Source organism: Thermomyces dupontii (assembly GCF_041956625.1).
Source record: "Thermomyces dupontii strain NRRL 2155 unplaced genomic scaffold VTN31scaffold_1, whole genome shotgun sequence".
Lineage (NCBI taxonomy): Eukaryota > Fungi > Ascomycota > Eurotiomycetes > Eurotiales > Trichocomaceae > Thermomyces > Thermomyces dupontii.
The window spans coordinates 4,171,267-4,194,134 of record NW_027192307.1 but is presented as its reverse complement, the minus strand read 5'-3'; the positions used below and the strand labels follow the sequence as shown (position 1 = coordinate 4,194,134).

At 51.8% G+C, this 22,868-nt stretch overlaps 8 protein-coding genes across 8 annotated transcripts; 5 read left to right on the top strand and 3 right to left on the bottom strand.

Annotated features, from left to right (window-relative positions):
* Nucleotides 1–724: 724 nt before the first annotated feature.
* On the top strand, nt 725–2,929 carry VTN31DRAFT_1591 (uncharacterized protein; the record flags this gene model as incomplete). The annotated part of the gene is made up of 5 exons (XM_069401665.1): nt 725–934; nt 989–1,144; nt 1,201–1,543; nt 1,596–2,148; nt 2,566–2,929. 5 exons carry the CDS (start codon nt 725–727, stop codon nt 2,927–2,929), a joined length of 1,626 nt encoding a protein of 541 aa, XP_069264447.1.
* Nucleotides 2,930–3,445: 516 nt separating this feature from the next.
* On the top strand, nt 3,446–5,366 carry VTN31DRAFT_1590 (uncharacterized protein; the record flags this gene model as incomplete). The annotated part of the gene is made up of 4 exons (XM_069401664.1): nt 3,446–3,606; nt 3,660–4,690; nt 4,743–5,099; nt 5,320–5,366. The coding sequence occupies 4 exons, from the start codon at nt 3,446–3,448 to the stop codon at nt 5,364–5,366; spliced, it is 1,596 nt and encodes a 531-aa protein (XP_069264446.1).
* A 453-nt stretch (nt 5,367–5,819) lies between these two features.
* On the bottom strand, nt 5,820–7,813 carry VTN31DRAFT_1589 (uncharacterized protein; the record flags this gene model as incomplete). Its single annotated transcript, XM_069401662.1, has 3 exons — nt 5,820–7,194; nt 7,295–7,714; nt 7,770–7,813. The coding sequence occupies 3 exons, from the start codon at nt 7,811–7,813 to the stop codon at nt 5,820–5,822; spliced, it is 1,839 nt and encodes a 612-aa protein (XP_069264445.1).
* Nucleotides 7,814–8,110: 297 nt separating this feature from the next.
* Nucleotides 8,111–8,463, top strand: VTN31DRAFT_1588 (uncharacterized protein; the record flags this gene model as incomplete). Its single annotated transcript, XM_069401661.1, has 2 exons — nt 8,111–8,216; nt 8,282–8,463. The coding sequence occupies 2 exons, from the start codon at nt 8,111–8,113 to the stop codon at nt 8,461–8,463; spliced, it is 288 nt and encodes a 95-aa protein (XP_069264444.1).
* A 537-nt stretch (nt 8,464–9,000) lies between these two features.
* VTN31DRAFT_1587 (uncharacterized protein) lies at nt 9,001–9,810 on the bottom strand (the record flags this gene model as incomplete). The annotated part of the gene is made up of 1 exon (XM_069401660.1): nt 9,001–9,810. The coding sequence occupies one exon, from the start codon at nt 9,808–9,810 to the stop codon at nt 9,001–9,003; it is 810 nt and encodes a 269-aa protein (XP_069264443.1).
* A 721-nt stretch (nt 9,811–10,531) lies between these two features.
* Nucleotides 10,532–14,132, top strand: VTN31DRAFT_1586 (uncharacterized protein; the record flags this gene model as incomplete). The annotated part of the gene is made up of 5 exons (XM_069401659.1): nt 10,532–10,657; nt 10,724–10,738; nt 10,801–10,944; nt 10,998–13,961; nt 14,016–14,132. 5 exons carry the CDS (start codon nt 10,532–10,534, stop codon nt 14,130–14,132), a joined length of 3,366 nt encoding a protein of 1,121 aa, XP_069264442.1.
* A 378-nt stretch (nt 14,133–14,510) lies between these two features.
* Nucleotides 14,511–15,959, bottom strand: VTN31DRAFT_1585 (uncharacterized protein; the record flags this gene model as incomplete). Its single annotated transcript, XM_069401658.1, has 1 exon — nt 14,511–15,959. The coding sequence occupies one exon, from the start codon at nt 15,957–15,959 to the stop codon at nt 14,511–14,513; it is 1,449 nt and encodes a 482-aa protein (XP_069264441.1).
* Nucleotides 15,960–16,278: 319 nt separating this feature from the next.
* On the top strand, nt 16,279–20,919 carry VTN31DRAFT_1584 (uncharacterized protein; the record flags this gene model as incomplete). Its single annotated transcript, XM_069401657.1, has 3 exons — nt 16,279–16,650; nt 16,716–20,517; nt 20,582–20,919. The coding sequence occupies 3 exons, from the start codon at nt 16,279–16,281 to the stop codon at nt 20,917–20,919; spliced, it is 4,512 nt and encodes a 1,503-aa protein (XP_069264440.1).
* Nucleotides 20,920–22,868: the final 1,949 nt, after the last annotated feature.

Here is a 22,868-nt window from a genome sequence, read left to right as displayed (position 1 = left end):
TTGGACCTTCATAATACTATCAATTATCACATGTCTCCATCTCCGACCAACCGATATTATCTCTCATTGCTGAGCCCATGATCCAGAACCCAAGCAATACCTACATAGTAACCAAGGTCACTTGCTCCCCCCGTTGAACCGAGGACCAAACCAAATCAAAGGCCCATCCGAAACTCGAAAAAATCAGGGATTCCAGGACAGTAAGTAGCGCGGATGTTGACCGAGAAAGCTCTTTGGACCGAGGATTTCTATGGATTGATTCCCTTGAGCCAGTCACTGTGGTTCTTTCATCACAATGCCCATTTCTGATTCGTAGGATTGAGCCGAGACTGGAGACAAATGATGATCGTGTACTCCCGTTGAGCCGAGAAAGTCGAGAACTTGCGGATATACGTACGAGCTAAGCTAACTGGAAGTATGATGCTATCGGGACAGCCGAACTGATACATAGTACGGACGGGATGCACATGCTTTTCTGTCGTTGACCCGAGATATTTTCTGGCTGCTTTTGGTTGACGTGATTTGGGGTAAATTTGAGCCTGTACAAAAGTTGTCTCCTTTCATATATCACCAGTGTCCTCTCTGACTCATCGTTGTTCGCTGGATTGGACGAATATATCAAGTCCAGTTGGCAAGGTTGCCACCTACGTCTTACCACCAAACCTGTACCCATTGAGACAAAGGGAAAAAAAGAAGAAAAAGGAGAAAAGAGTATTGGCCAAAAATGTCTGCTCACGATCTCGACATTGAGGAACAAAAGTTCCAAGAAGAAGTCAACGCCGTCAAGCAATGGTGGCAGGACTCGCGATGGCGCTACACGAAGCGCCCTTTTACCGCGGAGCAGATCGTTGCGAAACGCGGGACTTTGAAGATTGACTATCCCTCGAACGCCCAGAGTAAAAAGCTCTGGAGGATTCTTGAGGAGCGGTTCAAGGTAACGTTCCGCACTTCTCTGAACTGGTGATGGCTGTACTGACCCTGCTGTCAGACTAAAACCGCCAGCTTCACTTATGGCTGTCTGGAGCCGGCCATGCTCACGCAAATGATCAAGTATCTGGATACCATCTACGTGTCTGGATGGCAGAGCTCCGCGACCGCTTCGTCCACGGATGAGCCGTCGCCGGATCTGGCTGATTACCCTATGGTAGGTTGGGGGAGATTATCCAGCCCCTAGCAGAATTGTAGACTGACTCGTGGTAGAACACCGTGCCAAACAAGGTCAATCAACTCTGGATGGCTCAGCTCTTCCATGACCGGAAACAACGGGAGGCGCGTCTGAGCAAACCCAAGGAGAAGCGGAATCAGGAGAACAACTACGACTACCTCCGGCCCATTATTGCGGATGCAGACACCGGTCACGGCGGTCTGACGGCCGTCATGAAGTTGACGAGACTGTTCATCGAGAGAGGAGCCGCGGGAATTCACATTGAGGACCAGGCGCCTGGCACGAAGAAGTGCGGCCACATGGCCGGCAAAGTCTTGGTACCCATCAGCGAGCATATCAACCGGCTGGTGGCCATTCGCGCACAAGCTGATATCATGGGTTAGTAGTTTGATCATTTGACCGAAGATTGCAGTGGCTGACAAGCCAATAGGAACCGACCTCATCGCCATTGCGCGAACTGACTCAGAAGCCGCTACGCTCATCACTTCGACCATCGACTACCGAGACCACCAGTTCATCATCGGCTCCACCAACCCGAACCTGCCGCCGCTCAACGACTTGATGGTCGCCGCCGAGCAGGCCGGCAAGACTGGCGACGAGCTCCAGGCCGTTGAAGATCAGTGGATTGCCCAGGCGGGCCTCAAGAGGTTCGACGACGCAGTGGTGGATGCCATCAACGCCGGTTCCTTCCAGAACAAGTCCGCCCTCGTCGAGGAGTACCGCAAGGCTGCCAATGGAAAGAGCAACAGCGAGGCTCGTGCCATTGCGAAGAAACTAACTGGCATCGACGTCTACTGGGACTGGGACGCGCCTCGCACGCGCGAGGGCTACTACCGCTACCAGGGAGGAACGGAATGTGCCATCAACCGGGCCGTTGCGTATGCTCCCTTTGCGGATCTCATCTGGATGGAGACCAAGCTCCCCGACTTTGAGCAGGCGAAGAAGTTCGCCGAAGGTGTCCACGCTATTTGGCCGGAGCAGAAGTGAGTCCATTCTCCGCAACTAATTTTTTTTTTTTTTTTTTTTTTTTTTTTTTTTTTTTTTTTTTTTTTTTTTTTTTTTTTTTTTTTTTTTTTTTTTTTTTTTTTTTTTTTTTTTTTTTTTTTTTTTTTTTTTTTTTTTTTTTTTTTTTTTTTTTTTTTTTTTTTTTTTTTTTTTTTTTTTTTTTTTTTTTTTTTTTTTTTTTTTTTTTTTTTTTTTTTTTTTTTTTTTTTTTTTTTTTTTTTTTTTTTTTTTTTTTTTTTTTTTTTTTTTTTTTTTTTTTTTTTTTTTTTTTTTTTTTTTTTTTTTTTTTTTTTTTTTTTTTTTTTTTTTTTTTTTTTTTTTTTTTTTTTTTTTTTTTTTTTTTTTTTTTTTTTTTTTTAGGTAATTGTTGGAGCAGCAGCTGACGATCAACACAGACTGGCCTATAACCTGTCGCCGTCTTTCAACTGGAAGGCAGCCATGCCGGCCGACGAGCAACGCACGTTCATTGACCGTCTGGCCAAGCTCGGCTACTGCTGGCAGTTCATCACCCTCGCCGGGCTGCACACCACGGCCCTGATCACCGACACGTTCGCATCCGAGTACGCCAAGAACGGCATGCGCGCTTACGGCGAGCTCGTCCAGGAGCCGGAGATGGACCGCAACATCGACATTGTCCGCCATCAGAAGTGGAGCGGTGCTGAGCTGATTGATCACACATTGGCAATGATTACGGGCGGTATCAGCAGCACCGCCGCCATGGGTAAGGGGGTTACGGAGGAGCAGTTTGAGAAGAAATGATCTATTTTCGTTTCTTTGCACGGAGTAGAGCCGAGGTGCTCCAATGTTTGCGGGACAATGCATCCCAGCTCGAGAAAATCCTGTTAACAAATGGCATCGTACTTTGTATATCGATCAACACAGCGCGGGTAGAGTAAATGTACGAGTAAAATACTGTCTGTACGTCATTTTGGATGGACAGTGCCCTAAAAGCCTATGATTCATGATTCAGAGTAGCCTAAACTCGAAGAGGAAAAGTGCCTGCGGAATGGTGGGGGCCTCAACCCCTTCTGCCACTGCAGGGCTCTCTCCATCCGAGGTTTACGGCAAGCTGTGTGAACTCGTGACAAAATACGGGACCAATGCTTTAAGTCTCCTCTCAGCGTCCTTTCGATGTTTTCTATCGTCCATCTAGTCTGAATATCTTTAAAGCAATAGATTTGGCAATCGCCTGCTTGATCTGCTATCTTGACGGCTTGAAGATTCGACTGGCCGGGATTTGTTTGATGATACTAGTGACGCAGAATCCCGCCCATCATGGCTACTAACAAGCGCACCGAGGTTGAGATTGCCCCCCTGGAATTCACCCCAATCGATCAGATTCCCAGGAAAGTCGCCACACTTCGCGAGTCTTTCTCCCAGCGTAAAACACGCCCCATTGAATTCCGTAAAGTGGTGTTGCGGAAGCTCTACTGGGCGTGAGTGCCGCATCCCTTCTGAGCCACCATGAATGTGGACTAATGCCGCGCAGTGTGGAAGATAATAAGGAGCGCATCGCGGAGGCACTGTCCCGCGATCTGGGAAAACATGCCTATGAAGCTTTCATGGCAGAAATCTACTGGATGACGGGGGATATCCTGCACATCGTGAACAACATGGATAAATGGCTCAAAGACGAGGCTGCATCAGATATCCCGTTCATGTGGAAATCAGTGAATCCAAAGATTCGGAAAGACCCGATGGGCACTGTGCTGATCATCGGTCCAAGCAACTATCCTTTCCAATTGACAATGCTCCCCCTGTTTGGCGCCATTGCTGCAGGAAATACGGTGGCTATCAAACCGAGCGAGATCACCCCGAACAGCTCTAGAATCATCCAAGAGATCATTGAATCCACCCTTGACCCATCCTGTTATGCCGTTGTGCAGGGCGGCGCTGAGGAGACGCAGGCTCTGTTGGCAGAAAAGTGGGACAAGATCTTCTTCACGGGCAGTGCCGCCGTCGGCCGCATCGTGGCCAAGGCTGCTGCGGTGCATTTGACGCCGGTTGTGCTTGAGTTGGGTGGGCTCAACCCGGCGATTGTGACGCGCAACGCAAACCCCCGATTGGTGGCGCGTCGACTACTTTGGGCGAAATCCATGAACGCTGGCCAGACCTGTACCGCGCACAATTACATTCTCATTGAGAAGTCCATTCTGCCTGCGGTCCTTGAGGAGTTCAAGAAAGCTTACAAGGACTTTTACCCGAATGGATCTCGCGACTCGCCGGATTATGGCCGCATCGTTACCGACAAGGCATTCCAGCGACTGAAGGGAATGTTGGACAACAGCCAGGGGAAGATCATCTTTGGTGGCACTCTGAACGAGAAGGAACGCTACATTGAGCAGACCTTGGTGCAGGTGGACTCACTGGAGGATTCGATGATCGTCAACGAGGCCTTTGGTCCCATCTGCGCGGTCTACCCGGTAAACGATGTGGACGAGGCGATCCAGATCGCGAACAAAGTGCACGACACCCCACTGGGAATCTCAGTATTTGGCAGCAGCTCAGATCACGAGAAAGGTGAGCAAAGCCGTCCCCTTTCTGACATTTCATGCCTGCTGACTAGAATCAGTGCTCGAAGGAACCCGCTCTGGAAATGTTTCGCTCAACGATGCCCAACCGCACGTCAACACCCTGGCGTTCGGCGGCGTGGGCGAAAGCGGCATGGGCCAGTATCGCGGCCGCGCCAGCGTAGACGTCTTCCTGCACCATCGCCCGTACACCAAGACACCCAGCTGGGCCGAGAGCCTGCTCGATCTCCGATACCCGCCATACACGCCAACCAAATTCAAGTGGCTCCGGCTGGGCCTAGGCGTGGGCACGCCGGATTTCGACCGCGACGGCCGCAAGAGCCCGTGGACGTGGCTGCGACTCCTCTTCGGAGGATCGCCAAAACTGGCTGCGAGCAAAGCAATGGCGGTGGCAATTGGTAAGCACTGAAAATCTCTTGATGAATTCCCTTCTCCTACAAGCACCTTTATCGACTCCTACATCTAGAAGGTATCTCTATCTCTGAGCGCTTATCGTCTCCAGACAAGTGATCTCGCTGCGGGGGGTGGGGGACCATCTTGACACTCGGATACACCATCCCTTCTACACTGACGAAAGATTTTGGCCATAGCTAACATAATACTTAATCGTGTAAACAGTGCTCTTCCTTGTTCAAAAATACCTGCAACGCCTGGCGAAGCAGTGAGAAACCTTGGCCAGTCTGGCTCGCTTACCATCTTTTTCTTTTTTTTTTTTTGGTCTGTCTTTTCAATCTATGTTTTGCATTGGTGAATTGTCATATCGATTGGCTCATCAACCGTGATGTTTGATCATGTTTTGTAATAACTGACTGGGAAGATCCTAAAAGGATTTGTGAATTTTTTTTTTTCTCTTTTTTCTGTCCTGTACGATATACATACTATAGTTGGATGCAAAGTTACGCGACGCTGAATGATTTATTCAAGCTCGATGGGTCAGAAATGTAGCGAAGTGATGCCATTTGTATATGTACCTAGATAGGTATGAATGAATCTAGCGTTTTGTGCGTATGTACATCTCAACCAGCACTTCCCTCTCATCATGATCATGATCAAATCATCAACCTCAAAAAAGACAAATAAATCAACGACACTAGACCTTCACAAGCGACGGAGGCTCATCAACATCGTCTCTCCACCCCCCGCCGACTCACGCATAGATACTTCACCCCTTTATACGGCCGGACCCCTTCCCCAAGACCCCGACTTCGTCGCGGATCGATATTGAGACTCTCCACTCGGATCCCCGAGGGCAGCCAGCCGCGGACAGAAAACGACACCGTCGCGGACGTGGGCATGAGCGCGGACTTGAGTTTTGCTTTGCGCGAGGCGCTGTCCTTGACCGTACCGGAGGCGGACGGCCCGGTTGATGATGGTTGTGGCGGTGGTGGGGTGTGGGTTGTTGGCGAGGGCGTCTCTTCGGGTGTCGCGGTTGATGTGGGTTCTTCTGCGCTCGAGGCCTTTTTCGATTTCGACTTCTTGCCCTTGGTGGATTTGGTTTTCTTCGATTTTTTGGGTTTGCTGGGTTTGCTACTGTCTGGTGGGTACGAGGACGAGCTGTACGTCGTCGGATCTTGCTGATAGGAGGATTCCGTGTCGTAGTAGCCCTGCAGCAGGGCCGCTCCGGCCGCCATTTCGGACTCCAGTTCCTCCGCGCCGTCGTCTTGGTGGCCTACCACCGTGCACCGGAGTGTTGCCGTGCCGGATACAGACCCCGCGTCTCGCGTCGGAACCCGCCACTCGAGGAATTCGTCGCCGGGTGAGTAGATGGTGTCGCCTCGGCTGGCGCGCATGTCGGTGATGTTCCGCACCGCCTTGGATATGGGGACGGTCACAACCACTTCGTCCAGCACCGGAGTCGTGGAGCTGCCGCTACTACCCAATCCTCCGCCAAGGAAGGATGGCGTCGAGGTACCTGATCCTGAACCCGAGGGACGCGATGTAGCTGGCACGCCGGGGAAGTTCGTGTTGAGCGTCAACCGCACTTCGAACTCGGATCCGGTCGACCCCAAGGACTTGCGCACGTCGACAAAGGCCGGAAGAAAGAGTTTCTCAATGTGTGTCGGGGACGTATCGAGATATGGGTCGATAGGAAGGAGATCGGTCTCGTATCCTGCGAGAATGAATCGACCATCGGGCGGGATAAAGCTGAGCTCTCCCGGTCGTTCCCTCCACCGTGCTAGCCGGACACAGGGGTGGAACACGGGTAGTTCCATTTTGCGGCTGACCCCTTGCGGCCCCGCCGGCGTTGTCAAGGTCAATAGTAGATCCGGTACACCCGAGACTTTGGAGTTGAATGCTATTGTGCCTATTGCCCTGGCGGAAAGTATCCGCCCAGACGGAGCAATGGTCACTGATAGGTTTTCGATAATATCAACATAGAGCTCGTTGGACGTATGGCGGACACCTGGCCGTCGCCATGGAATCGCGGGTCCCGAGACGGCACTGGCGGGGGCCTTGCCAGGAAATGATGCGCCGAGTGTTGGCGAAGAAGTCCTGGAGTATAAAAAAGCAGCCTGTAAGCATGATTGTCTTCCCGACTTCCAGCGGGCATCATCATCCTTGGCGGATGACGCCGCTAGGGAAATAGACCAACCCCGGCAATCCCACCCCTCCCAGCAACTTATTCATCCAGCCAGGAACCTCGACTGCTTCCTGCAGGGCATTGATTTCGGTGTTGCTGACCAGCGACGCATCGCACATCTCAGTCAATAGCTGTGCGACGACGTCATAATTGGCCTGGATTTTGGTCGACAGCAGGGGCGCGCCAACGAATTCCTCCAACACATCGACCACGCGGTGCAGGAACTCGAGGACCAGCAAAGGCTCCACATCGACGTCGCTGGGAGAGAGAAAGAGCAGGTTCGAGTGGACGATGGAGAAAACGGTCACGGGCGGAAAGGCCTCCGGGAGGTAGAGCAGCGACGGTCGTGGCGCGGGATGCGCCAGATACTGCGTGATCAATGCGGACGCCGGCGGTAGCCGGGACCGATACACATGTTCTAGGATGGGTACACTATGTCATGTCAGATTCCGTTGTCTGGAAACTCTCCAGGGGCAAAAGCACGTACTTGTGTTCATCATATATGTAGAGCGCTGCGATAGCGCCGCTCATTGTGACCGAAAGCGAAGGACAGCATTGGAGTGATCGTGCTTTCTGGCTCTGGTTCTCGTAGGTATGATACATAGTGCTCGCGTATCCAGTAATCAAGCACATGAATACATGTATTAACGTATCAAGTAGGCGGTGAGATATAATGGCCCAATTCTTCCGCTCTTCTTCGACAGTTGACACCGGAGATTCGGCAGGTCGAGAACAGGGTGAATTGCCCGATCACTCCCTCGAAGCTTAGGTTGCTGTGGTTCTGAACAGGATACAGGGTCCGGTCATTTTTTGCCGGAATCGGGCATCATGAAGCAAAATCAAGATCCAGCTCCCTGGGAACTGAGACCAGAGGACATGGAGAAGCGAGTGATGGGCAATCAATTCGAAGACTGCCTGTCGTGTCGAATCACCGGTGCGTTTCACGTCCTCCTTTCCGTCTTGATGCGCCGAGTCTGAACTCCAACCGTGCGGCTACAGGTGCTACCGCGTTTATTGGCTTAGGTGCATATACCTATTATACAGGCATGCGGAATCTGCGACGGCAAGAAAAGGCCATTATGGCGAGTGCGACAAAGTACAAGCTCGGGTCGAGGCAGCTGGCTGTGGCAACGTTGTCGGCGTCGTTAGTAGGCTTGGGTCTTTATCGGGCGTTTAATTGATTGATCAGCGATCCCTGTTCCGGTTTGCCATGCTGCGTCGAATCGTACACGACAACCAAGTCGGATGCATCGCTTATCGCGGAAACCATTGACTGGAGCAGCAATGAGGCAGGAGCGGGCGTTGCTGGATGGGCCAGGGTTGTTGCGGCTTTAATGCGAGGCTCTTCAAGCTAGACGGCTGAGAGCTCGAAGTTATGGACAACCAAACAAAGAAAGGTTGATCAAACAGGCGAAGATTGCAATTTACCGGAGCAAGATGACCAGTTACGTTCGATATGTACGTTGAAAGAAATCAGCTTGAGCATACATGACGTGTATATCCCTATGCCCCAACATACAGTGCAATGCAACAATATACCCAACTCTCAAACACCATACGATGCGGGAGTCGAAGATGCTTGATATGTATACGATGCAAAGATAAAAACATGAAGTCACATAACGCCACCAATGCTTCATGCTCCATCTCCATCCCTCTATGCTCCTTCCCGGGTATCACAACACACGGTCGTCATGTAGTTCGTCATCCGTAGCGATTCATGCAAATCGGCCGCGCTTGCTACCTCCCCCGCCGAAGAAATCTCGCCCGTTCAGACCGGTGATGTCGAAGAAGTCCTGATAGGGCAGCTTCCGTTTCGATCCGATGGTCGCAGGTGGTTCTTTCGTGGACGAGCGTCCGGCCTGACGAGACAACGAGTTATGACGAGCTAGACTGCGAGAGTTGCGCGGAAGAACAGAGACGCTGACTGCGGGCGACTCTCCTTGCGACATCGTGGACGAAGGTGTGGTATTATCGGATGTTTGCATGTCGATATCTTGGGTCGGGAATTGGGGAAAAGGGGGTCCAGCGGTGAACGTAAACATGGGGGGTCTCGTCGTAACATTCGAGTCTTCGGATGATGATGATGATGACGTTGTCGAGGGTTGCTCCGAGGCGGATGGTTGCTGCGGCTCACTAGGTCTTGACTCTCTCCGTGCAGTTATCGACCGAGGATCGTTGTCAGGATGCTCTTTGCGGGCGGCTGCCGGAGACGAGCTCCGCGCAGACTTCTCTTCGTCGTCGCTGTCGCTGGCGGCCGTTCCGGCGCCCTCTAGTCGTTCCGTAGCCCATTGTCGAATCTTCCAGCCTTCCCCGTCACTCAGACCAAGGTTCTCACGATCGAGAAATGCGAGAAGATCCTCAATAGCTTCCTGATAGCCGGCTTGTCGTACTTGGGCCTGATCTGCCGCGGCACTTTTATAGAGGTTCGTCACCGACAGAGCCGCAGCTTTGAAAGCCTGCAACAACTGCTCCGGAGGATGCGGCGTCGAAGGAAGCGATGTATTTAGAGATCTCATAGAATCCATGATGAATACGTCGAGCAATCGACGAATGAGGATGGAATCTGGCTTCGGTCGAGGTGGTAGCTGGAGGAAGCTCTTAATCAGAGCGTCGAAGAGCAAAGACGGTCACTCGGTCAGTCCAGTAGTGAGGGGCAACGGAAAAACCGGCAAACACTAAACTCCAAAGCAGAAGAAAACGCAGCAAAAGCCGGAAAATCGACGAAAGCTGGTCAAGGGCCTCGCCGCCGTCGATACACGGCACCCTTGCAACCCCTGGATGGTGAATCCTTCTACCAGCATCGAAAACATGCAGCCACTTTCCTGCCAACACATCTCGAGCTAATAAACGACGGTCACGTGATGAATGTTCAGGCCTAAATCTGCATTAACCCGATCGGGACAGGGGTGGCGATATGCTGACTCAGCATCGTCAGCCAATCATCGCGCCGGCAGTCCACGCGCCAGACGTGAACCCTATGAAATCCGCTGCGCGACTGGGACTCTTCATCTTCTTCTCCCAGCAACTCTCGCGCACGGCAACACAGGCCTCTTGCTTGTCCTGTTCGCTTTCGGAGCGTGATCAATCAGGACTCGGAACGGCGTGCTCTGTTTTGCTCGTCACGAGCATCGAGCCCGCGCCAGACACGTGTGAATCTGCGGAACTGAGACGACCATACAGTTTCCGGCGGCGTGCTCTCGAGATATTCGACGTTACTCTCCTTCGGAGGTTGCCGCTTCGCTGAAGATGGCGCCTTCGCGCACACAAGGGTCCGACCCGGACCCCGTTTCCCAGGCCGACACGCCCATGTCGGATGCCATCGATGATGGTATTCCTCAGATCCCCGTTGATCCAGTCGATACGCCCATGGCTGTAGGTGGACACATTGACCACTCGGAACTGTTGTTAGAGCAGTCGCTTACAGAAACTCTCTATCAGGATACGGATTATACTGTATGTATTTTTTTTCCCTTCGTTTCTGCCAATGAACTTATTAGTCGCTAATTCGCAGCAAGGATTCGGACACGAATCCCAATACGACCGCAAGCAGCGTTGCAGGTGATATAGGCCCAGCGGATGGGCGCAAACGCAGATCAGAGGCTGCCGAGCTCCGGAAGAGCGTTTTGGGCAAGAAGCATGGTAAACTGGACGAGTCTAAGGTATGATTAATGCCACTCCATTCCGACCAACTGTAGTCTAACCCTGGGCTCAGGAGGATGACTCGATTCGACGGTTCCGGTACCTGCTGGGCTTGACAGACTTGTTCCGACACTTCATCGAGACAAACCCGAACCCTCGGATCAAAGAGATCATGGCCGAGATTGACCGACAAAATGCCGAAGAAGCTGCGAAATCTCGAGGATCGTCGCGCAAGGGCGGAGCCGGAGCAGGACGACGGCGCCGGACTGAGAAGGAAGAGGACGCGGAACTGTTGAATGACGAGAGAAGCGGCGGACAGAATGTGACGGTTTTTCGAGAATCACCGGCGTTCATCCAGGGGGAGATGCGAGACTATCAGATTGACGGCCTGAATTGGCTCGTATCCCTACATGAGAATGGGATCTCGGGTATTCTTGCTGATGAAATGGGTCTGGGGAAGACGCTGCAGACCATCGCGTTTATCGGCTACCTGCGACACGTGTGCGGCATAACCGGCCCTCACTTGATCGCGGTTCCCAAATCTACACTTGAGAATTGGGACCGAGAGTTCTCCAAGTGGACCCCGCAGATCAATGTTCTCGTACTACAAGGCGCCAAAGATGAGCGCCAGAAATTGATCAACGAACGCCTCTTGGATGAGAATTTCGATGTCTGCATCACCAGTTATGAGATGGTCCTCCGCGAGAAGGCGCATCTGAAGAAGTTTGCATGGGAGTACATTATCATTGATGAAGCCCACCGCATCAAGAACGAAGAGTCATCGCTTGCTCAGATCGTTCGCGTCCTTCATTCAAGAAACCGTTTGCTGATCACCGGAACTCCTCTTCAAAACAACTTGCACGAACTGTGGGCTTTGCTGAATTTTCTGTTACCAGATGTCTTCGGTGACTCTGAAGCTTTTGATCAGTGGTTCTCTGGTCAGGGCGCCGATCAGGACACCGTCGTACAGCAGTTGCACCGTGTTCTCCGGCCCTTCTTACTCCGTCGCGTGAAGAGCGACGTCGAGAAAAGTCTTTTGCCCAAGAAGGAGGTCAACGTATACGTAGGGATGTCGGAGATGCAAGTGAAGTGGTACCAAAAGATCCTCGAAAAGGATATCGACGCCGTCAATAATGCTGCAGGCAAGCGAGAATCCAAGACTCGCTTGTTGAATATTGTGATGCAGCTCCGAAAGTGCTGCAACCATCCCTACTTGTTTGAAGGCGCAGAGCCAGGTCCTCCGTACACAACGGACGAACATCTCATTTACAATTCAGGGAAGATGGTGATTCTCGACAAGCTCCTAGCAAGGTTCAAGAGGCAGGGCAGTCGAGTGCTCATCTTCTCCCAGATGAGCCGTGTTCTCGACATTCTCGAAGACTACTGTGTGTTCCGGGGGCATAATTATTGCCGTATCGATGGTTCCACAGCGCATGAGGAACGGATCGCTGCCATCGATGAGTACAACAAGCCCGGCTCCGACAAATTCGTTTTCCTGCTCACTACTCGTGCCGGTGGCTTGGGCATCAATTTGACAACCGCCGACATTGTCATTCTCTACGACAGCGACTGGAACCCTCAGGCTGATTTGCAGGCCATGGATCGAGCTCATCGTATCGGGCAGACGAAGCAAGTCCAAGTGTTCCGGTTTGTCACAGAAAATGCGATTGAGGAGAAAGTTCTGGAACGTGCTGCTCAGAAACTTCGTCTCGATCAGTTGGTTATTCAGCAAGGACGGGCGCAGCAACAAACGAAAAATGCGGCGTCCAAGGAAGAACTTCTTGGTATGATTCAGCACGGTGCGGCCGATGTCTTCAAAACCAAAGGCCCAATGGGCACTGTTGGCACGACCACCGATGTTTCCGAGGATGACATCGACGAAATCCTGCGGAAGGGTGAGGAACGCACGGCCGAACTGAACAAGAAGTACGAGAAACTTGGTATCGACGAATTGCAGAAATTCACGTCCGACAATGCATATGAATGGAGAGGTGAAGACTTTGCGAACCGCAAAAAAGATATTGGCCTCAACTGGATCAACCCAGCAAAGCGTGAAAGAAAGGAACAGGTTTACTCGATTGACAAGTACTATCGCCAGGCGCTGTCTACTGGGGGTCGGACCACAGAGTCTAAGCCGAAAACACCTCGTCCTCCAAAGCAAATCACGATCCACGACTGGCAGTTCTACCCGCCCCGTTTGCAAGACCTGCAGGATAAAGAGACTGCCTACTTCCACAAGGAGATTGGATATAAGGCTCCGCTTCCGGATGGTCCTGAAGAAGAACTGAGCGAGCGGGAGGCTGAGCGCGAACTGGAGCAACGGGAAATTGACAACGCAGTGCCCCTGACAGAAGAAGAGCAAGCCGAGAAAGCCCGACTCTCTGAAGAGGGCTTCGGCAACTGGAACCGCCGCGACTTTCAGCAATTCATTAATGGCTCTGCCAAATTCGGCCGACATGACTATGAAGGCATTGCGACCGAGGTGGACAGCAAGACTCCCGAGGAAGTCAAGGAGTATGCCCAGGTCTTTTGGAAGCGCTACACGGAGGTCCAAGATTATCCAAAGTATATTCGGATAATCGAGCAGGGTGAGGAGAAACTCCGTAAATTGAACTATCAGCGGAAGATGCTTCGAAAGAAGCTGTCGATGTACCGCGTTCCCCTACAGCAGCTCAAAATCAACTACAATGTCTCGACCACCAACAAGAAAGTATACACCGAAGAGGAAGATCGGTTCTTGCTGGTGATGCTGGATCGTTACGGAGACAGAGAAGAAGGTCTCTACGAAAAGATCCGGGACGAGATTCACGAGAGCCCGCTCTTCCGGTTCGACTGGTTCTTCTTGAGTCGTACGCCCGTGGAGATTGGACGTCGGTGTACGACATTGCTGAACACCATTGCACGAGAGTTTGAAATGGCAGACGGCAAGGCCAACGGCGAGACCAGCAAGACCCGCGGCCGCGACCGTGATGATGACGAGGAAGAGGAGGAGGAGGAAGAGGCGCCGGCCAAGAAGAAGTCCAAGAGCGGGGCAGTGGTATGTTGATTCCTCTCAATTCGATTCTGCCATCATGCTAACGAACCTAACCAGAACAAGAAGGTCAAGGCTGTCAAGGGTAGCAGCAAAGCTACGTCCACATCGACGTCTAGGGCTGCAAGTGTCTCTTCGAATACCGGGGCTTCAAAGTCTAGAAGCAAGCGAAAGTAATCCGTTTCTAGAGTTGTACTTACATGGAGACCAAGTTGAGTTGGATGTTGAGGATTCTTGTCTTGGGGATACACGGATGGGCGTTGGCAAGGCGGTTGTGGTCTGAGTCAGTTGCAATATCCTATCAGCTGTGTGTGGTTAATGGATGCAGGATGTATCTACTTCTGGATTCTGTTAGAGTGGCAGCCGAACAACCATAAGCCACTGTTGCTTTGAACCTCACGGGGCAGGCTGCTTTCAGAGAGGGCTTGATGCATGATGCAATCTACCATGATTCCTATATACACGTCGAAGCCATAAATATCACATGCTATTAATAAGATGTATGATAGTACTTGTACAGGAGATGAGGGCGATTTCGCGAATCGTCCATCAATCCTATTGGAAATCAAAAGACGGCGCCTGCACCTCCGACTCGGCCTTCTCCGTTAGTGTCGACTGTGAAGCCGAGTCCGCTAGTTTGGGAGTGAGTTCAGAGACGTAAAGCGGGACGCGCAGGACGCGATCGATCAACAGCGCCGCCGCAACACTGACATTCAGACTATCTACCCGCGCGGGATCATTGATACCCAACTCTGGACGAATGCGCGCGCCGGGGATGGACAGGATACCATCAGCCTGTGCCCGCAGCCGAGGAATCAAGCCGGTGGACTCGCTGCCGAGCATGAGCACGGTGGGGGAATTGCGGACGAGCCGCGACCCGGCGCCAGCCTCGGGGCCCTCCAATGACGCATCCGTGAGGTTGTTGGGCACGTCTGCGGCGTAGAAGCGCCAGCCGTTGGCCCGCGAGCGGCGAACGAATCCTACGTCGTTATTAGCTCGTAGGATGGGAATGTTTTCTGCGGCGCCGCCGGAGGCTTTGATCGTAACCGGGGATAGGGGCGCGGAGTTCCTTCCCGTCAGGATGATCGCATCGACGCCCAGGTAATAGGCGGATCGGATGACGGCGCCAAGGTTGCCCGGGTCGAGGATCCCGTCGACGAGAAGAAGGAATGGATAGCGATCGTCCGTACGCGGCGCGAGCGTGATGTTTGGGTCGGTGCCGTTGATCTCGGCTTCCTCCTGGGTTTGTTTATCCAGTGCCACGCGGAAATGGTTGTCTGAGATAGATTGGACGGGTTCGAGGGCCGTTATAGGTAACTTAGGCAGAGGGGATGCCTCCAAAATACAGCCGTTATGAGGCCGCCCTGCACTCATCTTATCCAACATTTGAGACCATTCTGCATGGGCCATTTTGACCATGATGTTTTTTGTCAATGCCAGTTTTCGCACCAGGCTCTTTTCCAAACTCAATTTTTCCCCTTCTGCTTGATAGATGTAGAGCTTATAAAGCTTGCGGCGCGTGCATCGCAGGGCCGCCTCGACGGCGGAGGTACCGTATATGAATTCCGAGGCAGGCGTCGTGTAGGGGATAGAGGTTGGCGGCTTGACATGTTTCCTGATACGCTCCGGCACTTCGTCACTGTACTTATGATGTCGCCCCGGCTTTCTTTTCGGGGGTCGTTTCTTTTCGGGCTCTTTATTCTCTCTGGGCGTGGTATCGCGCTGAAGCGACCGTGGGAGTCCTCGAAATCTCCCAGGTCGGGAGAAGTTGTCGAGTGCTGAGTTGTCTGCTACATCAGACTCATTCTCGACTGAGTGGCTTGTCGAGTTCTCTCTTCGCGATGACGATGACGATTCAGCTGCTCGAGATTTTCGAATTCCTTGATCGATTGCCGAAGTTAGGGAGGCATGCCGGAGGCTGGGAACGGCGACTGAACTGTCGGCGACTAGTTTTGGAGAGCTGCGAATGCATACTGGGAGCGAGCGACATAACAAAAAAGACATTGTGACGGAACAACTGCTGTGGCGCGCTGAATGCAGAAATCCATGCACTGTCAAGACTCTCGTCTCACTCGAACTTTGCGACGAGGAAAAAGAAAACTGATAACGATAAGCCAGAGCTCCTTATCTTATCGAACCACTGCCCTCGGGCCGAAGATATTCCGCGCTACACGCGGGTCTTCTCGGGACTCGCGCCGAGAACGGAGAAACGGTTGGTAAAAGTTACCTGAGAGCTTCCACAGGGCTTGGAGGTCAATCGCTCATACTTGCTGACACTGAATGGCTCATGTAAACATCTGTGAATTGAATTCTGGAGGCGGAAATGTCGGATGCGACGGAGTCACATGAGTCCCTGAACGCCGACGCATTTGTCGCAGATCAGCTAAGGCAGTATCTGGCTGAGAATTCAGCGACGCAAGAAACTCCGACCGAATCACAAGAAGAGTCTCATTGTGCGTCGGACAGATGCGCGGAAACGCAGTCCTTCACTCCGCTGCAACTTCATTCTGCTGAGAGCTCCCCGGCGAGGCACGAACTCAGAGCTGTCGCGGTCGAGGTGCCTCCCTTACCAGACGACGAGGATGAGTACGAGCTTTTACCGGGTCATTCAATTGTTCAAAAAATCCTGGACAAGAAGCACACTGCCGCTGGTGTGCTCTATCAAGTTCATCTAGAGAGTGGAGAGAAGGAGTGGGTGAGTAAATCATGGAGCATGGGACAACATCACCACATCGTCAACTAACTTGCCATTGTCTCTAGCGTTCGCGGTCGCACATCGTGTCACTTGAAAATGGCCCGGAAGCCCTCCGGACGTTCAATCAGAACGGGCACAAGAGAGGCCTAAAGCGCACGCGGCAAACATATGACTTTCTAGACTCGACTGATTCGGATTCCGCGGGCGGTGATGAGAGTGACAATGTCATCCGGAAAACACCCGCAAGGAGATCATTGCTACGACCTTCGTCTTCCTACAACGATGATTCAGTCGCTTCAGATGTAGAGTTTCGAGCGTCCACAACAACGGACGATGGCAGCGATGTCTCGATATATAGCTCCGACTTGGACATTCGGCCGAGGCGATCAAAGCGAATCCGTCGAATGGAGGCTCAGTTGTATGCTGAGAGGTTGGAGGATAATGACGCCTCCAGCGATGGCATGGGGACATCCTACGTAATCAGCTCTCGTACACCGGGTCAGAAGTCTGTCGTACGCAGGTCGTCTCGACTCCTCAGAGGTCAAAATAGAGCCAGTGATCGGTATCTGTACACTGCAAGAACACTTCGGGCCTCGGCTCGGGACAAGAAATTGCTCAGACAAAATCTTCGAGAAAAATTTGAATCCGAGGATGACGCCAAGCCAAAGGAGCCCAGATATCAGGGTGTGATAGAGCATTTCGAAGCTGTTCCTTTTAGTGACCCATTCCGGAAGCGTCACCGAAACGTCTGCGAATCCTGTGCGGGGATTGGGGATGATCAAACGAAAGGGCCTCTGGTCTTTTGTCAAGGCTGCACGAACGCTTTCCACAGAATCTGTCTGCGCCCGCGGCCGGCTCGCGAACACCTTGTTACGAAGGTCGACCATAACAAATTCGTTCTCCAGTGCTGCAGATGTCTCGGTGTCAAACGGAGAAAAGACCCCACAGCACCGCATCTGGGTTGCTGTACACAGTGTGGCTCGAAAGGTGCATTGTCAAAACCACTTCATGAGCGCCTAAGTGCTCGACAGGAACAGAAACAACGAGAGCAAAATGGCGGCGTCGATCCGATCACGGAGGTCGATGATAGCCTGATCGATAACGTCGACAACATCCTTTTCCGCTGCGTCCGCTGCGTCCGAGCCTATCATTTCTATCATTTACCACCCAGAAGTGATGAGGACGCGACGGTTCTGTCCCAGTCCGAATTATCGGAGATACGGGCCGATGAATACTGCCAGAGATGGATGTGTCCGACCTGTTTGGCCGCTCACGAAGAGGTTGAAACCTTGATCGCCTGGCGGCCAGTCAATTCCGACTACTTGCGCTCGGAACTTACTGCTGATGCCCTAAATGAAACCGAAAAGGAGTACCTCGTTAAATGGAAGCACAAATCCTACTTCCGAGCAACTTGGATGCCCGGCTCTTGGGTCTACGCGGTCAGTCCAGCCACGAGGAGGTCCTTTCTCAGGTCTCCGAAGAGGTTGAAGCCACACATGACAGCCAAAGACGCGATCCCAGAGGAGTATCTTCGAGTCGATATCGTGTTTGACGTGCGATATTCGAGCCCCGTAACCAATCGGACGAAAGAAGCCGACATAGCAAGAGTCAAAGAGGTCAAGGAAGCGTACGTCAAATACAAAGGTCTGGATTATGATGACGCTGTCTGGGAAACGGTGCCATCACTGGATGAACCGGAACGATGGACCGACTTTAAACGTGCTTATGAGGACTGGGTGTTGCGCGATTACGTCCGCGTACCAAAGTCCTCATCTCTGGAATCGCGTCTTTCCGCCGCCCGCGCTCAGAGCTTCACGACCACTCTGGTCAAGGGGAGTCAGCCAAGCTCTGTGACCGGCGGCAAAATCATGGAGTATCAGTTGGATGGGATGAATTGGCTGTACTACATGTGGTACAGGGAGCGCAATGCCATCCTTGCGGACGAAATGGGACTAGGGAAAACGATTCAAACCATTTGTTTCCTGGCTACTCTGATTGAGGACCATGGTTGTTGGCCGTTCTTGATCGTTGCGCCCAACTCAACTTGTCTGAATTGGCGTCGTGAGATCAAACATTGGGTTCCGTCGCTCAGAGTGGTAACTTACTACGGCAGTGCCACGGCCCGCCAGATTGCTCACGACTACGAGATGTTTCCGAATGGCTCCAGCGATCTCCGCTGCCACATCCTTATCACTTCCTACGAAGCGGTCCTTGACGATAAATCACGGCGGGTCTTAGCATCCGTTCCGTGGGCGGGACTTGTCGTTGATGAAGGCCAACGGTTGAAGAACGACAAGACACAGATTTATGAGGTCCTCTTTCGAATTAGTTTCCCTTTCAAGGTCCTTTTGACCGGAACTCCCCTCCAGAACGACATTCGTGAACTCTTCAACCTGATCCAATTCATCGATCCGACCAGGCGAGCATCTGAACTGCAGGAGAAATTCGGAGCGCTAACAAAGGAAAACGTCCTCAAGCTACATGACCTTATACGGCCGTTTTTTCTGCGCCGCACAAAGGCGCAGGTGCTTTCATTCTTGCCGCCAATGGCGCGCATTGTCGTACCCGTGTCTATGACAGTTCTCCAAAAGAAGCTCTACAAGTCGATCCTTGCAAGGAACAGCAAATTGATCAAGGCCATCTTCCTGAAAAAACGAGATCGATCCTCGAAACTGCCCGATCGATACAGCCTGAACAACGTTCTCATGCAACTCCGAAAATGCCTAAGTCATCCGTTTGTCTACAGTCCCTTGATTGAAGAGCAAATGTCAGATCCCGTTGCATCGCACCGAAATCTGGTCGACGCCGCTGGGAAATTTCAGCTCTTGGAGCTGATGTTGCCTAAGCTAAAGGTGAAAGGCCATCGCGTCCTCTTGTTCAGCCAGTTTCTAGAAACGTTGGATTTGCTCGAGGATTTCTTAGACGGGCTTGGCCTGCTGTATTGCCGTTTCGATGGGAGGATGAATTCACATGAAAAACAGAAGATGATTGATGCATTCAATGCTCCCGATTCGGATTACTTTGCATTCCTTCTGTCCACGAGATCCGGCGGTGTCGGCATCAACCTCTCAACTGCAGATACTGTCATTATCCTGGATCCCGACTTCAACCCCCACCAAGACATTCAAGCGCTGTCTCGGGTGCACCGTATTGGCCAGAAACAGAAAGTCCTCGTTTTCCAGTTTATGACCAGTCAGAGCGCGGAAGAGAAAATCGTACAGATTGGGAAGGAGAAAATGGCTCTTGATTATGTGCTCATTGAGAAGATGCGCGCGGATGATGTCGAGGCGGTAGATCTCAAGTCGATTCTGCGCCATGGCGCCGAAGCTTTGTTCAGTGGCCGTACAAGCGACATTCATTACGATTCAAAATCGGTCGACAAACTTCTCGACCGCAGCCAGGCTGAGGACACGGATGCAGGAAGGGATGCTTCAGCAGAGTCTGAGTTCAGTTTCGCGAAGGTCTGGAAAAATGATGTCGGAGCTCTTGAAGATCGATTGGATGATTCTGAATCATCACAACCTCCAAGCACGAACCTATGGGAGAAGATTTTGCAGGAGCGAGAGCGAGCCGCTGCCACCGAGAGTGAACTTCAGTCAGAGGCATTCGGTCGGGGAAAGAGAAAGAGGAATGCAGTCAACTACGCGCTCCACCAGGGCATAGGGTCTAGCTCGAACGTAGAGTTTAGCTCGCCGACGAAGCGGGAAGAACCAGGCAAGGTTGAGAGCGATCCCGAATTCATTGTTCACGACGACGATCCTGATCAAGACGAGGATCTGGATGAGTACAGCGACATCGTGGACGAGTATGATGTTGCTGAGAGTACCATTGAGGACAACAAGGCGCCATCAGTGGAAAAGGCTGAGGGTAAACATGAACCCTTTCGGTTGCTATCAAACAGCCGAGCTGACCGACCCCTTCCCATTTCTAGTCCGTCCGTCCCGACGTGTGAGCCTCGACCTGGCCACTGAACTATCCGGGAACGTGAGCAGTGACGAACACAGGCGCCAATCCCTCTGTGCTGCTTGCAGCCAGCGGCATCCTGTAGGGTACTGCCCACTGAAGCAAGCAGGGGTTGATCATTGTGGCCTCTGCGGCATTGCACATTTCGGCACTCAGCGTGCCTGTCCTCACCTGCGATCGGAAGCGCAAATCCAGGCGATGCTGCGCTCTTTGGAAGAAAGCACAGAACCTCCATGGTTGGTTGAACAGGCCAGATCTTACCTCCGCAAGTCCTTGACTGAACTTACCTCGGACCGAGCAGACTGAACCTCCGGCCTTTTACATAACGAAACGTTCAGTCATTCTGGAGGCTGGCCGAAAACTTTCCAGCAGCTTCTCCGCATCTGCTCGTCAACCTCGATGGTTCGGTTCTCGGTCGGTTTCGAGGGTTCGCGCTTCGTTTTTTTTTTTTTTTTTTTTTTTTTTTTTAGGGTTTTATTTGGATCAAATGAAGCACGTTACTGTACAGTTTGATAATGTTTTGTGATACCCATGTGGGAGGCTTGAGTGTTTGGGTGTGATTTCTACCGATTGTATTACCTATCCACGAGGTTGGGACTCGACTCCATCTTTGATCCATGCATGGAGTAGCTCTAGAGTTCCTGTGTACATACGGAGTAGTCATTGAAAAATCTGTGATTTAACGCTCACAATATCCTGGATCGGTGTCTGGGTGGAAGGTGTCAGGGGATCCAGGCCAATTGAGCAACTGAGGGCGTCACATCGACGAGCGCCAAGGCGCATCGCAAGGTGAGAGTGGTCGGTACTCTTGAATCGCGGCTTAGCACACCCAACACCGTTCCCAGCTCCAAGGGCGGAGAAATCGAGGTCGGATGGGTAAGTAAGCCAATACCGGTGCCACACTCACTCGGGGACGCACCCTCACGGAAACGTCCGAGATTCTCAAAGCGCGTCGCCACGTCGAGAGGCTGTGCAAAAACTGTTGAGTAGTTGAGTGAGCCATGAGGCTCGAAGCCAAGAATCAATCAACCAGCCCAAAGTTGAATTGCATAGGCTAGTACGGAGTCGGGCATGCTCCTTTCAACCTCAACTCCTAAACTAGGCCACAGACATGCTGGAATTTTTACTGGCCAGTGACTTGTCTTGTGAATCAATTGAGCGTACAGAGTACTCCGTACAAAACCGTGCTTTGGAGAATTAAGTAACTGAAGTGACAACGGACCACAGAGGCCTTGAAAAGTTGGACTCTGGACTCAAACGTTGAACTTGGTGGGCTTCGGAATGGCCGGATCATTTCATCTGATAACTACCTACCTGGAGGTCCTACGGATGAACTATGGAAGGTCGGCAACTTCACTGCGGAGTAAAGGCAGTTGATAAATCATAATGGATACCCCGACCTCGTAGTACTGTACTATTCATTTGATAAGCACTCCATACAAGACGTCTACATGTACGGAGTAGTGATTCCGAACTGACGGGCTGACTGAGTGTGAGCCTACCGTTGACCCTGTTGACCTGTTCCACCGCTTCCAAAGTTCCAAGAAACTGAGAACTCATCGCCTCCGTAGACGCAGGGGTTCTCTGGTTTTCCCCTAAGCTCAGCCTCCTACGCCTTTCCTTTAGGCAATCCACTTTCTGACTGTGAATTCACCAGCCCAGCTCTAGGAGCACGACCTGACAGAATTTAAATTTTAATCAACTGTCGGCAGATAAGCTGGGAGAGCATGGGTTTAGAAATCTGGAATTATCAATAGCGAAGGCTGCACGGCAATCCGTTCAACTAGCAGTAACATATGGATCCCAGTCACATGACTTTATATGCCCTATGTCCAAAACATCGAGTCTTGGATATAGGAGGATCTACTTTTCAACAAGAATCAAGCAAAAACTAAGAAACATTGAAACGTAAGAGTCTCACAAGGTAACGGTAAAATTTGCATATCGCCCTCCAGTCAGGCTGCCCGCCGGGCGCATGACAGATTGGCATGCATGCAGCTGATGGTCATGGTCAAGCAGGCACAACGCATGAGTACGAAGCCACGCATTACCGAAAGGTTCCCCGTAGGAAAAGTCATCTTCTGCAAGTTCGTTGATCATAGTTGATGATTGCAGAAAACAGTTGACTTATCTTGTCTGGCGTTGGTCCATTGTCCGTCCCATTGTGCAGCCACCCTCTGAATCGTTTTCTTGGACAAATGGATTTACAAACTCTATAGCTGCTACCTCCCAAGACAAACAGACATTCTCTTGAT